The sequence below is a fragment of the Macaca fascicularis genome, chromosome 13, assembly GCF_037993035.2.
Source record: "Macaca fascicularis isolate 582-1 chromosome 13, T2T-MFA8v1.1".
Lineage (NCBI taxonomy): Eukaryota > Metazoa > Chordata > Mammalia > Primates > Cercopithecidae > Macaca > Macaca fascicularis.
Window position 1 is genome coordinate 88,917,395 of NC_088387.1, and position 12,539 is coordinate 88,929,933.

The following is a 12,539-nucleotide window of genomic DNA, read 5'->3' on the forward strand; positions in this document are numbered from 1 at the left end:
TAAAGTTAAACTGATTCTTTTATGCCTCTGGCTGGCACAAGTCTAAAAGACAGCTCCAAGCAGTGCAAAGAAAATCTGGACTCTACTTCCTTCTTTGAATTATTTGTGTGACCCCGGGAAGACACTGTGCAGCGACCTAATGTCTTCACTATGAAATCAAGAGATTGGGCTCAAAGGATCAAGGCTGAGAAGATGCCCAGATTTCCCTCCAATCTGGGCATTTTATGATTCTGAAATCAGGAGGAATTCTTACCTTCACAGTGGTCTCCAAGCCCAGACGCTCTGTAACCCTGGTCACACACACACTGAAAAGAGCCCTCAGTGTTCCTGCACTGCCCATGAGCACAGAGATGATGGTGCTGGCATTCATCAATGTCTATGAGCAAGAGAATACAAAGAAATTGTAGAAGTGGTGCTTCAAAAACATTTTCAATCAGTCTCAATTGGATCAGTGTAAATTCTAGAAAGACAATGTTGATACAAGTAATGACCATCATATATTGTCGCTTTTGTAATACTACCTCAGGAGACTTTTTTGCTTATCGAATATACAGAGTATACATGAAGACATGGATATTGTTTCTTTATAAAACAATTGGCCTTATACAGTGTGGATTCTGTTCTTAAATAAGAAATGGTGTTTCCTCTCAAGAAGTCTGGACACTTGTGGTTGACACAGGTGGGATCATAATATCTTCAAGTTCAGGAAGCACATACTAATTGGGAAGTGAAGTATTTCTGTGTGAAATTCAATGAAATGTTTCTTTAAAAAGTCTAAGGTCAACTCCAGCAAATCCAGAATCCTCACTATCACCTATAGGAAGAGAACATATTTTGCAAACTTTATCTCTAAGGGGGACATTATTACAGTTTCACTGAGAAGTCTTCTTTAGCGATTTTTTTAAAAGGCAAAAATTTTTCAACACTAAATACAAAAAATTAAGGTTATTAACATTCCACAGCATAAAGCAGCCAGAAATAACGACTTTCTAATTGCTGAAATCCAAGCATATAAAACCTTTAAATTAATTTACATGTTTAAATGGAAATTGCCTTCTGTAGTAAAGAATTACACAGAGAGCAATAATTTTTCTTCCTAATACTAATGCCTAGCCATTGATAGCTAATGCCATAGGTTTTCAAATTTAATTGTCTTCCATCTTGTTTTATTGACTTTCCTAATTTATGTTTAAGTCCCTGGCTTTCTGGCACTACGATGCAATTATCTAGGTAATTTTTAAAAGGTACACTCATTTGATTGAGGGTACATTTTTTCAGATCAGGTGCTTTAAGCTGAAGTTTCAGTAGTTCATGTTACTACACTCTTACCTTCACACTGGTCTTTAGCTGCCGACAGCTGGTACCCCTGCCCACAGGTGCACCTGAAGGAGCCCTCGGTATTTTTGCACTGCCCGTTTACGCATAGATTCCCTTGCTGACATTCATCAATATCTGCAAACACAACAATGGCAATTTTTCTGAAAAAGGGACTACCCAGGAGAATGCAGTGCTCCCTGCAATGCATTCTGGGGTTAGTGTTACAAAAATAATAGTAGTACTTATGTCTGGCACTACACACTTTAGTATGTATCACTCCACCTATGCTGTTGTATCAACCTCAGTATACTGAACTATAGAATAGAAGTAACTACAAATAGACAATAAATCAGTAAACTACTTATAATAATCATACTCCTCTCCGTCAGTGTCTTGGAATACAACATGAAATATTTTAAAGTTGCAAACAGAAGGCAGAACCTGATACAATATAATGGCGCTTAGACAATTTGTAGACCTGTTTAGTTTCATGAAAGAAGTCAGAAGTAGAACTCTACTAGGAATTTGAAAAACAAAACCAAAAACATAAGCAGTTACGGAAGGAAACAGATAATTCTACTTTATCTAGAAGTTGAACTGTAAGGCCAAATGGTTGTATACAGAACTCTGGCTCATTTTCAAAGTAACAAGGAAAGCCAAGAGAAATGGTAGTATTATGATGACTGCTGAATACCAAAGGAGAAAGTGATAAGTGAGGATTTTTAAACATGCTTTGACTGAAGATAAAACCACTAACTGAGAAAGAATATAATTCTTAATAAGTGTCCTAGAAAATGTCATGTATGCAAAGTTATACAACCGAAGTAAAGGACTGGCTTCATCCATAATTTGAACACGTCTGGTAAGAGTAGAGTTTTCCAGATGTTTTTGTTTGGCCATCATATTGGTCTGACCTAAGCAGATAATGCTGTCTTGTCTTGTCTTGTCTTGTCAGTGCAAATACAACCTCAGAATGTTTTGCTGAACAGCTAGCCAACTTGTAAGAGTCTATGATTATTAAAACATGGTAGGTACAACCAATCTTCATCACCTACATGACAGGTTTGTTGTGAAGATTACCGAAGGGAACAGATATAAAACACATAAGCCCTGTACTCACAGTGGGAGAAAGGAGCTCTAACCTAAAAGAAGTAATAGAGTAATAAAAAAAAGGGAGATTTTAAAAAAATCATGTCCTATAGATCAACGTATGACTGTTGTTTTCTTCAAATTTTCTTATTTAAAATGCATCTAAAAGTGTTTGTCAGGAAAACTCAATTAACTATATAGGCCTTTCACTCAAGTATTATTGACAATTACGTGTTTACCCTAAGCAAAGTTTTATTTCTTTTTTTTTTTTTTTTTTGAGATGGAGTCTCACTCTGTCACCAAGCTGGAGTGAGTGCAGTGGCGCTATCTCGGCTCACTGCAACCTCTGCCTCCCGGGTTCAAGCGATTCTCCTGCCTCAGCCTCCTGCCCAGCTCATTTTTGTATTTTTAGTAGAGAGGGAGTTTCACCATTGTTGACCAGGATGGTCTTGATCTCTGGACCTCATGATTCACCTGCCTCATTCTCCCAAAGTGATGGGATTACAGGCGTGAGTCACTGCGCCCAGCTAATTTTTGTATTTTTAGTGGAGACAGGGTTTTGCCATGTTGGCCAGGATGGTCTCGATCTCTTGACCTCGTGATCTGCCTGCCTCAGTCTCCCAAAGTGTTGGGATTACAGGCATTAGCTATCACGCCTGGCCGCAAAGTTTCATTTCTTAACCTCTAATGGGGCATTAACTTTTTAAATTTATCCAGATATAAGCAAGGTATCAGGTTATCCCTTCCTGAAATCGTTGAAATTGCTATTGAAATATTGAAACAGTTTCCTAAAATAGGGCTCACACAAAGTATTAATGTAATCGGAGTTCAAAAATTTCTTATTTTCTTTAATATTTCATAGCAATTACTTTAGTTGATTAAAAACTTTTGTTTTACCAATTGTGTTATTGGTCTCTTTTACTTATAAATAATTCCTGGCTGCCAATATTGCCAATATTGTCCATAGAGAAATTAAACAAGGTAACTTTCATTTTAAAGATTATTTTATACCTTTCAGACACTCTAAGTCGCTTAGCTGTAGGAATGGTTGCCAGCGAAGATCAGCCTACATCACTATTTTCTTTTAGCACATTCTATAAAATACTTGGGATGTCAGTTCACGAACTGAAGACCAACAATAGCTCTTGTAGCTGGCTGGATCTCTCATATAACATCTGACAACATTTTTAGTGCTTTGGACTCTTTTTGACTTTCTCATAGAAGACAACAAATTACGCAGTCCCATGTGAAGATGTCTGCAGCAGAGAGAGAGACCCTCCATTCCAAGGACTGTCAGGGTATGCCAGACATCTTACATAACTGACTCATTTATGTTGCTAAGAATGTCAGGAGTAATTCATGACAAGTAATGACACATACACTTGGAATAACTTGAGGCAACACAGTGATCTTGAACAAGGTGATCTTTGGGTCTTTAAAATGACCAAAGGGAACAAAGATAGATTAATGCTAGGGATAAAAATATTTTTATTTTCTAATGAGGGATAACATTTCTGAGCCAAAAGAAAGCTTTCTAATAAAATACGCATGCCAGACAAATGTCTTCTTTCTTTTGTGCCAAGAATATCACACACCCCTGACATGTGAATGTACACCTGACATTATGTGATGACCAGAGCCTTTCAACTCTGTGTTCTTCTTCCCAAAAACCCATGACCCCAGTTTAATCATGAGAAAAACATCAGACGGATCCAGAGTGGGGAAAAGCTACAGGATTCTGGCCTATACTCTTTAAGACAGATAAGATCACGAAAACTAGGGAAAGATTCATTAGGGAGACAAGACAAGTAAATGCAATGTAGTATCCTGGACTGGATCCTGGAACAGAAAGAGGACGTGATTGGAAAAACTTATGAAATCCAAATAAAGTCTCAAGTTTAGTGACAAGGCTGGGCATGGTGGCTCATGCTTATAATCCCAGCACTTTGGGAGGCTGAAGTGGGCGGATCACAAGGTCAGGAGACCATCCTGGCTAACATGGTGAAACCCCATCTCTACTAAAAATACAAAAATTAGCCAGGTGTGGTGGCACGTGCCTGTAGTCCCAGCAACCCGGGAGGCTGAAGCAGGAGAATCGCTTGAACCCGGGAGGCAGAGGTTACAGTGAGCTGAGATTGCGCCATTACATTCCAGCCTGGGCGACACAGTGAGACTCCATCTCAATAAATAAGGCAGTATATCAGATCCTAGCTCTGACATGTAGAAGCTGTGTGAGCTTTCTCATCTGCTAAAAAAAAAAAAAAGAAAAAAAAAAGGAGCGGGGGGAACAATAATGCTTCCTCCTAGAGCTGATATGAGGATTGCATGAAATAATACAGGGACAGAGATCAAGTGGGAAGAATGAGTTAATGCATTCCAGACTGTAATGGGAGTAGAGGGCAAGGTTAAATGCTAAGTGGAAGTAATAGCCCTTTCTCACCTCTAAGCTTTGGCATGTGCTGTTTCCTCTGTCTGCCAAGTTTTACTCCCCTTTGTATTCAATACTTCAAGACCAAGTTCAAATAGCAATACCTTTGTGAAGCTTTCCCAGAAGCACACAAGCAGAGTTAGCCACACACTCTTTGGCTTTAACAAAACTTTGTTTATGCCTCTAATTTAGCAAACACCACCACCACCATGTCATGCTCTGCCCCTGCATTAATTAATTCTCTCTGCGTGATCTCTGTCCCTGTATTACTTCATGCAATCCTCATATCAACTCTTACCAGGTACCATTATTGTTCCCTTTTATTTGTAGATGAGAAAAGTAAGGCTTAGTGAAGTAAGATGCCATAACTTATCCAAGCTCACACAGCTTCTATGCATCAGGACTAGGATCTGATATACTGCCTTAAAAAAAACCTAAATACTAGACTTTAATATATAATATAATCCTGGATATTAGATAGCCATTAGTTGTCCTGTCTCCCCAACCAATCTTTCCCAGGCTCAGCTGGGGTGGCAATGGCCGAGAGCAAGACAGTGGTAATGAGTCATTCATTCAACATGTGCCTACTTTGAGCATCCCATTAGAGAGTCCGATTCTCTAATTTTAGGGATGACACAATGTCTGGAAACCTGAGATTATTCTCCCAAGGTCATACCATGAACCACTGGAAGAGCCACATCAGGTAAGCAGTGAAGAAGAAGATGAATATGAAAGGCAGGATAATCTTGAACAAGTACTTGGGTCCAAATCAGCACAGAATCTTCACAGGGCAGTTGTGACATTGATTTGGATCGGTCAGAGAATGCGACTGTGGCAACTAAGTTTGGAATATGAAGGAGGAGGACAGATTACAAGAGTTTTTATCAACAAGCAGATGAAAAAAATTAGGCAGATTAGGATGAAAGAAGATAAAATGGCAGGATATGAAAATACACTAGATATAGCAATCAAAGAGAACCATGAATCCTAAGGCTTGAGATCCTCATCCACCACTGATCCAGTGTATGGGGGAAGAAATAATACCTTTCAGATGCTTCTCGTATTTAATTTGGTCTGAGGAGATGCCTGGCTTAAGAAGTCAGTAGGAAACTGTGAATGTGAGCCAAAAGGGAAGGGACCAGGAGCAATGGAGGTGTGCCTACGTTAGATGTTCCACTAGGAGTGGCCAAGATCCACCGTTGCTCTGCTATATTATGGGAGCAAGGCATCAAATTCAGATGCCTGCACGTTCCCTACTGCCAGCGGAAGAGGCCCCAATTCTTACAGGATACCAGGGTGCCTACCATAGTGAGAAATTAATTATCACCCTAGATCCTTCACTTACATCAAGACACTTAAGAAGAACATTTTTACTTATTTTCTCTTTTGCCCTTTGCTAGAACACACTTTTAGATGTAAAAGTAAGCAGAAAAGAAAAAAATCCACAGATTTGACCATAAGAAAAAAATTTTTTAAAATCTTAAAAAGAAAAACTAGGGAAGACTTAGAGAAATGTACCACCAAAAATGTATATGTAATGTACATACATTTATTATTATTATTATTATCATTGAGACTCTATTTTGAATCTTGCTCTGTCACTCAGGATGGAGTGCAGTGGCATGATCTCAGCTCACTGCAACCTCTGCCTCTTGGGTTCATGTGATTCTTGTGCCTCAATCTCCTGAGTAGGTGGGATTACAGGCGCATGCCACCAAGCCCGGCTAATTTTTGTATTTTTAGTAGAGACAGGGTTTCGCCATGTTGGCCAAGCTGGTCTCGAACTCCTGACTTCAGGTGATCCACCTGCCTTGGGCCTCCCAAAGTGCTATGCCCGGCCATGTGTACATACATTTATATATGTATTACATATAAAAAGAATTCATATACATTGATTCAAAAAATAAAAAGCCTGACAAATGAGAAATGATATTAATGGAAATTTTAAAAAGAAATATAAATGTTAAATAAGTATATAAAATAAATGTTTAAAAATTAGAAGTGTTTAGAGAATTGCTAAAGGGAATGAGCATATAAAACAAATATTAAACCTTTTTAGAATTAAAATAAATATATATTTGAAATGAGAATGTTCTCCTGTAAAAACAGTAAAAAGACCATGATACAATATATGTATCAAAATATCACTCTGTACCCTATAAATATGTACAATATGGACAATTATTATATGCCAATTAAAAAAACAAAACCAAAACCAAATAGTAAAAAAATTCAGAACATTTTTGCTGGGCGTGGTGGCTCACGCCTGTAATCCCAGCACTTTGGGAGGCTGACGCAGGCAGATCACAAGGTCAGGAGTTCGAGACCAGCATGGACAATATGGTGAAACCTTGTCTCTACTAAAAATACAAAAATTAGCCAGGCATGATGGCGGGAGCCTGTAGTCCCAGCTACTCGGGAGGCTGAGGCAGGAGAATCGCTTGAACCTGGGAGGTGGAGGCTGCAGTGAGCCGAGATTGCACCACTGCACTCTAGCCTGGGTGACAGAGTGAGACTCTGTATAAAAAAAAAAAAAAAAAGAACATTTTACCCAATAACTCCACTTTTATGAATAAGGAAATAATTCTAAAGTTCAGACAAAAGTTTATTTTTAAAAGAGACCTGGCCGGGTGCAGTGGCTCACGCCTGTAATCTCAGCAATTTGGGAGGCCGAGGTGGGCAGATCACCCAAGGTCAGGTATTCAAGACCAGCCTACCTAACATGGTGAAATCCCATCTCTACTAAAAACACAAAAATTAGCTGAGCATGGTGGGAGGCACCTGTAATCCCAGCTACTCAGGAGGCTGAGGCAGGAGAATCGCTAGAACTCAGGAGGCAGAGATTGCAGTGAGTCGAGATAGCGCCACAGCACTCCAGCCTGGCAGGGAGAGCAAGACTGCGTCTCAAAAAAACACCAAAAACAAAGAAACAAACAAACAAACAAAAATTAGTCAGGCGTGGTAGTGGGTGCCTGTAATCCCAGCTACTCGGGAGGCTGAGGCAGGAGAATCACTTGAACTTGGGAGGTGGAGGTTGCAGTGAGCCGAGATCGTACCACTGCACTCCAGCCTGGGCAACAGAGTGAGACTTCAGCTCAAAAAAAAAAAGAGAGAGAGAGACCTGTACCAGTTTTGCTCACTAATAAGAAGTTGAAAATTGTGATATGGCAATATACTAGAATATTGTACAGCCTCTAAAAATAACATTTGAAAAAAAGTTATGAATGGAATGTAAAATGCTTATGGGAGATATACTATTAAGTGGTAAAAAGCAAGATATAAAATTCTACACAGAACATCTTTTTTTTACAATATCCATGAAATATGAATATTCATTAATGAGATTATGTGAGATTCTTACTTCTTCTCTCTCTGTATCTGCTAAATTTTCTAAAATGAGTGTATACTGGTTTCTTTAATATCAACTTTATTCAGAAATAATTCACATGCTATACAATTCTATTTAAAATGTACAATTCAACGGTTTTTAATATATTCACAGAGTTGTGCAACTGTGTGTATTGCTTTTATGGTGAGAAAAAAAATTTAGATGAACAGATCTGTGGCTTACAGACACTCAGCAAAAATACATCGTTTCCCTTCATGTAAATAGATATGCTCTGTATTTAACCACAGCCAGGAGCCACTTTCAGCCAAGCCAACCAATATGTGCTCTGAGTCGCTCGGTCAAAATAAACACAGGTAGCAGGGTTCCTTTTTCTAAGGCTAATTGCGCTAATCTATCTTTAAATGAAGTTTAAATAAAAATGGGAAACTTGATGGCAGTATTTACCTTTACAGTGCTTGTGGTCCGGAGTCCGGGTATAGCCTTTGTGGCATGAACACATGTAGGAGCCTTCAAGGTTGGAACAATCACCATTTGTGCAGACGTTTGGTTCCAGGCACTCGTCCACATCTTGAAGAATGTTGCGTAATGGAAAGAACAAAAAAAGAAGAAAAAGAAAACATGGATAAAGTTAGATTTGGTTAGAAATGGAAACAGTAGACCTTCAGAAGACCAGGCAGATTCTTAAAGATAAACTTTCAAATTAGCCCACAGGAGAAAAAGCAGCTTGTTGTGAGCTAAATGGATGACGGTTCTATACTTTAACTTACCTTCTGAAAGTAACTCGGAACCAAATATGCTCTATGAGTAAATTCAAGAAGTAAAGATGGCTTGTTGTAGGGGGGAGGAAGGAAGAGAGGGGAGATTTAGCATAACGTCTCTACACGAAAGAATTTTCCAAAGAACCAAAGACGGGTTGAGGTCTATTTTGGAAACTGATGAATTCAGTAGGATGGGAGAGTTCACAAAAGCAAAAGATATGACTCATGACCCAGAGAAATCACAGGGAAGTTTTAACAGAAAGGTAAAAAAGAGTCTAATAAAAAGCTCTAAAATGGCAGTGAATTCATATGATAAAAACCAAGTAAGCTAAGGGACAAATACAAGCCTACTGGGCAGTCTGAAGGTAGGGTACAGGCTGAAGAGGTAGATAATAATAGCACCTAATCTTTATCAAGCACTTGCTACATGTGGGCATTAAAAGCTTTACATACACCATCTCATTTAACTCGAACAAAATCCGTATGGGCCAACCATTTTATGGAGGAAGGAACTGAAGCTTAGAGAAGTTCAGTAACAGCCCAAGACCACATAGAAAAGGGTGATTCTAAGATTTGAACCCAAGCCTATCCTTTTAACCTGACTGTAAGTTTCTGTCACAGGCAAAGTTAAATCTAGTGATAGAAACAGTTAAAGAAAGAGAGAATGCATGAGTTGGGGTTTGTTTTTATTATTTGCTAACACAGCATTTATATTGAAAATCATCTAAAATTTATTTCATTAAAAAATATTAAGTTCCTACTATATATAACTATTTTTCAAAAATAAATATGTAAGTTCTGTGCTCCATTTGAATGGGCCTGGGTAGGTCCACTGTATGCCACAGTGACAGACACTAGGGAGGTATCAACAAGCAAAAACTTAAAGAGGAAGAACTTAAATCACAAAATGCTAAAACTATACATACAACGTCACAATTTAGGCTTAATCTTATAGGGGTCTATAACATAATCAAAGCATCTTAAACATAAGGCAGGCAAACGAGGAGGAAAAGACACGTGACAGCATCCGTTTCACTTTTCAATGCTTACTACACCACGAAAGCAGTAAAGTTTTCTACCCTCTTAAGGCAGTCACAACAAGCACACTGACAATACAAACCTAATCTTCAGCAATCCAGAGTCTAGATTGCATGCATTTGCGTTGCATTAAGACTGGATTCTTTCTTACAATGGAATGCAGAAATGGAGTTGTACTAAAACATGGCAAACATATCTGTGAGTGTGCACCTGGGTGTGTTCCCTGCGCATATTGAGAAGAGCCAAGGAAATGGCACCGCCTAGGTGCTCTGTGCTGCTTTCACAAAATATCACTAATTATGGTGAACTGACTCTAGTCCACGACAACAAAAATAGCACTTCCAGACTGACTCATTAACCACCCTTTCCTTGGTTGTGGGAATCCACTTCTGTAAACACTGAAGGCAAACAACTTGAAAGAAGCAGCCAAGCATTGGAGCCAAAGTAAATAATGGGAATGAGCCTAGACACCAGGCATAGCGATTCCAGACAGCAACAGGAAAATGTCATGTTTAGTATCTGGTTTTGTTTCAAAAATGTTAGCAAGTTCAGAAATGTATGGATTGCTCTCTTTAATTATTCATGCACCAGGGAAAGTGATTTATAAGGCTGTAGAATGTAACAGCAAAATCAATTTCTAAGACCATACTTTCTCTAGGTGAAGTAAATCAACAGACAGTGCAGATTACCATTTAGGAGACACTTACAAAACTTCTATTTTTCTAGGCTACTCATGATTAATGATGAAGCAGAATGCCTTGAAATATCTAGGGTAGCCTGATGTGTTTATTCTTTCTTTTACTTATTATAGACATAATTGCATGGAACCAGAATTCTGTCAAGCCAATCACCGTAGATAGAACAGTTTGAATGGAAAGTACATGACCTTAATGAAACTATGCTCCTGAAAAAACAGCAAGACAGTAAAATATCACTGAAGAATCTCTACAAAGAAGGAAGGTCTCCAGAGAGCAGCCACACATAAAACCACTTGGAGGACGCAAATGGTGTAAAATTAATTCAGCATTGTGTCGTTAGCCCAGATTTCTCTCCTAAACTGCAGAACCATGCATCCAGCTGGTCAGTGTACTGGACATCACCTTGATGTCCTCCAGGTACCTCTGAGTCTTTATGGCCCAAACTGACCCCTCCCCTGTCTTTTCTTTATGTTATTTTCCATACCAATATCTAGTACCGTTATCTACTCAAATGCCCAAGTCAGAAACCTGGGAGTTATACCTTCTAGAGTCCTTACTTTTGCTCTCCCTCTTTCCTCTCATTGTTTATTGCCCAGGAATACCAATCTGCCTTTCAAATCTCTCTCCAATCACCTACTTTCATTCTTTCTCACCTGAGTTACTGCCATAGTCTTTTCATTTGTTTTTCTAAGACTTGGCTTCTCTCATCCATTATTCAGCTTGCAGACAGAATAAACCTTTTTCTAAAATACAAATCTGATAAATGGTGTTGGCTCCTCTACTTTAAAAACCTTCAATGGCTTTCAGTGTTCTTCAGTTTAGTCAAGGACACAAACTTGTGGGGCCCTGGGTGTAATGACAGCAGAAGGCTTGGCCCCCACCGTTCTAGCCTCCAACCCTTGGAAGATCTCCCATCAATGCCATAAGAAGTGCTATGCTTTGAAAAGGGTTTGTCGCTGCTAAAACTCATGTTGAGGCTTGGTTGTCAAGGTGGCGGCATAGGGAAGTGGTGCTTTTAAGGGGTGATTAGTTCATTAAGATAGATGAATGTCTTTCTCTCAAGACCGGGTTAGTTCTCGTGGGAATGAAATCGTTCCCAAGAGAGTGGATTGTTATAAAGTGAGGTTGCCTCTGTGTTTTGCTCTCTTTGCATGCGCTTGCTTCACCTCCCAGTTTTCGAGCATATGAAGACGCAGTATAAGGCCCTCACCAGAAGTGGCCAACCGATCTTGAATTTGCCAGTCTCCAGAACCATGGGCTAAATAAATAAACCTCTCTTCTTCATAAGTGACCTAGTCTCAAGGTGTTCTGTTACAGCAACACAAAACAGGTTATGAAGGAAGCGAGTGGTCCTTACCCATCCCGCCACCCACCCCATGGTTGTCCTATCCCGGCAGCAGAGGGAGGTGACTATGCCTCTGGTTTTCATGGTGGAGCTCAAAATTTGTCTTACTCTAAGATACGGTCTTACAGAATATTCATATTACCCAAATTCTTCCAGCGCATATATATGAGTTCAATAGGCCTTTGTGCTTTATCTGTTAGGAAACATCATAAAAACCGGTGTTGATAGAAAAATTGGTTCTAGCCAGGTGTGGTGGCTCTTGCCTGTAATCCTAGAAACTCAGGAGGCTGAGATGGGAGGACTGCTTGAGGACAAGAGTTTGAGACCAGTCTGGCCACTACAGCAAGCCCCTATCTCCACACCCAAAATCTTTTTTTTTTTTTTTGAGATGGAGTCTCGCTGTGTCACCCAGGCTGGAGTGCAGTGGCACCATCTCGGCTCGCTGCAAGCTCCACCTCCCGTGTTCACGCCATTCTCCTGCTTCAGCCTCCTGAGTAGCTGCGACTACAGGTGCCCA

General features: G+C 39.5%; 1 protein-coding gene across 30 annotated transcripts in view; it reads right to left on the reverse strand.

Annotated features, from left to right (window-relative positions):
- Positions 1-12,539, reverse strand: part of LTBP1 (latent transforming growth factor beta binding protein 1) — a 445,837-nt gene that overhangs the window by 100,377 nt on the left and 332,921 nt on the right. For all 30 annotated transcript variants that reach the window (XM_074011979.1, XM_015433801.4, XM_065527196.2 and 27 more), the window contains 3 exons: positions 8,628-8,750; positions 1,330-1,452; positions 254-376 (listed from right to left, as the gene is read on the reverse strand). In XM_074011979.1, coding sequence (XP_073868080.1) covers positions 254-376; positions 1,330-1,452; positions 8,628-8,750 — 369 coding nt within the window. The remainder of the gene's footprint in view (positions 1-253; positions 377-1,329; positions 1,453-8,627; positions 8,751-12,539) is intronic.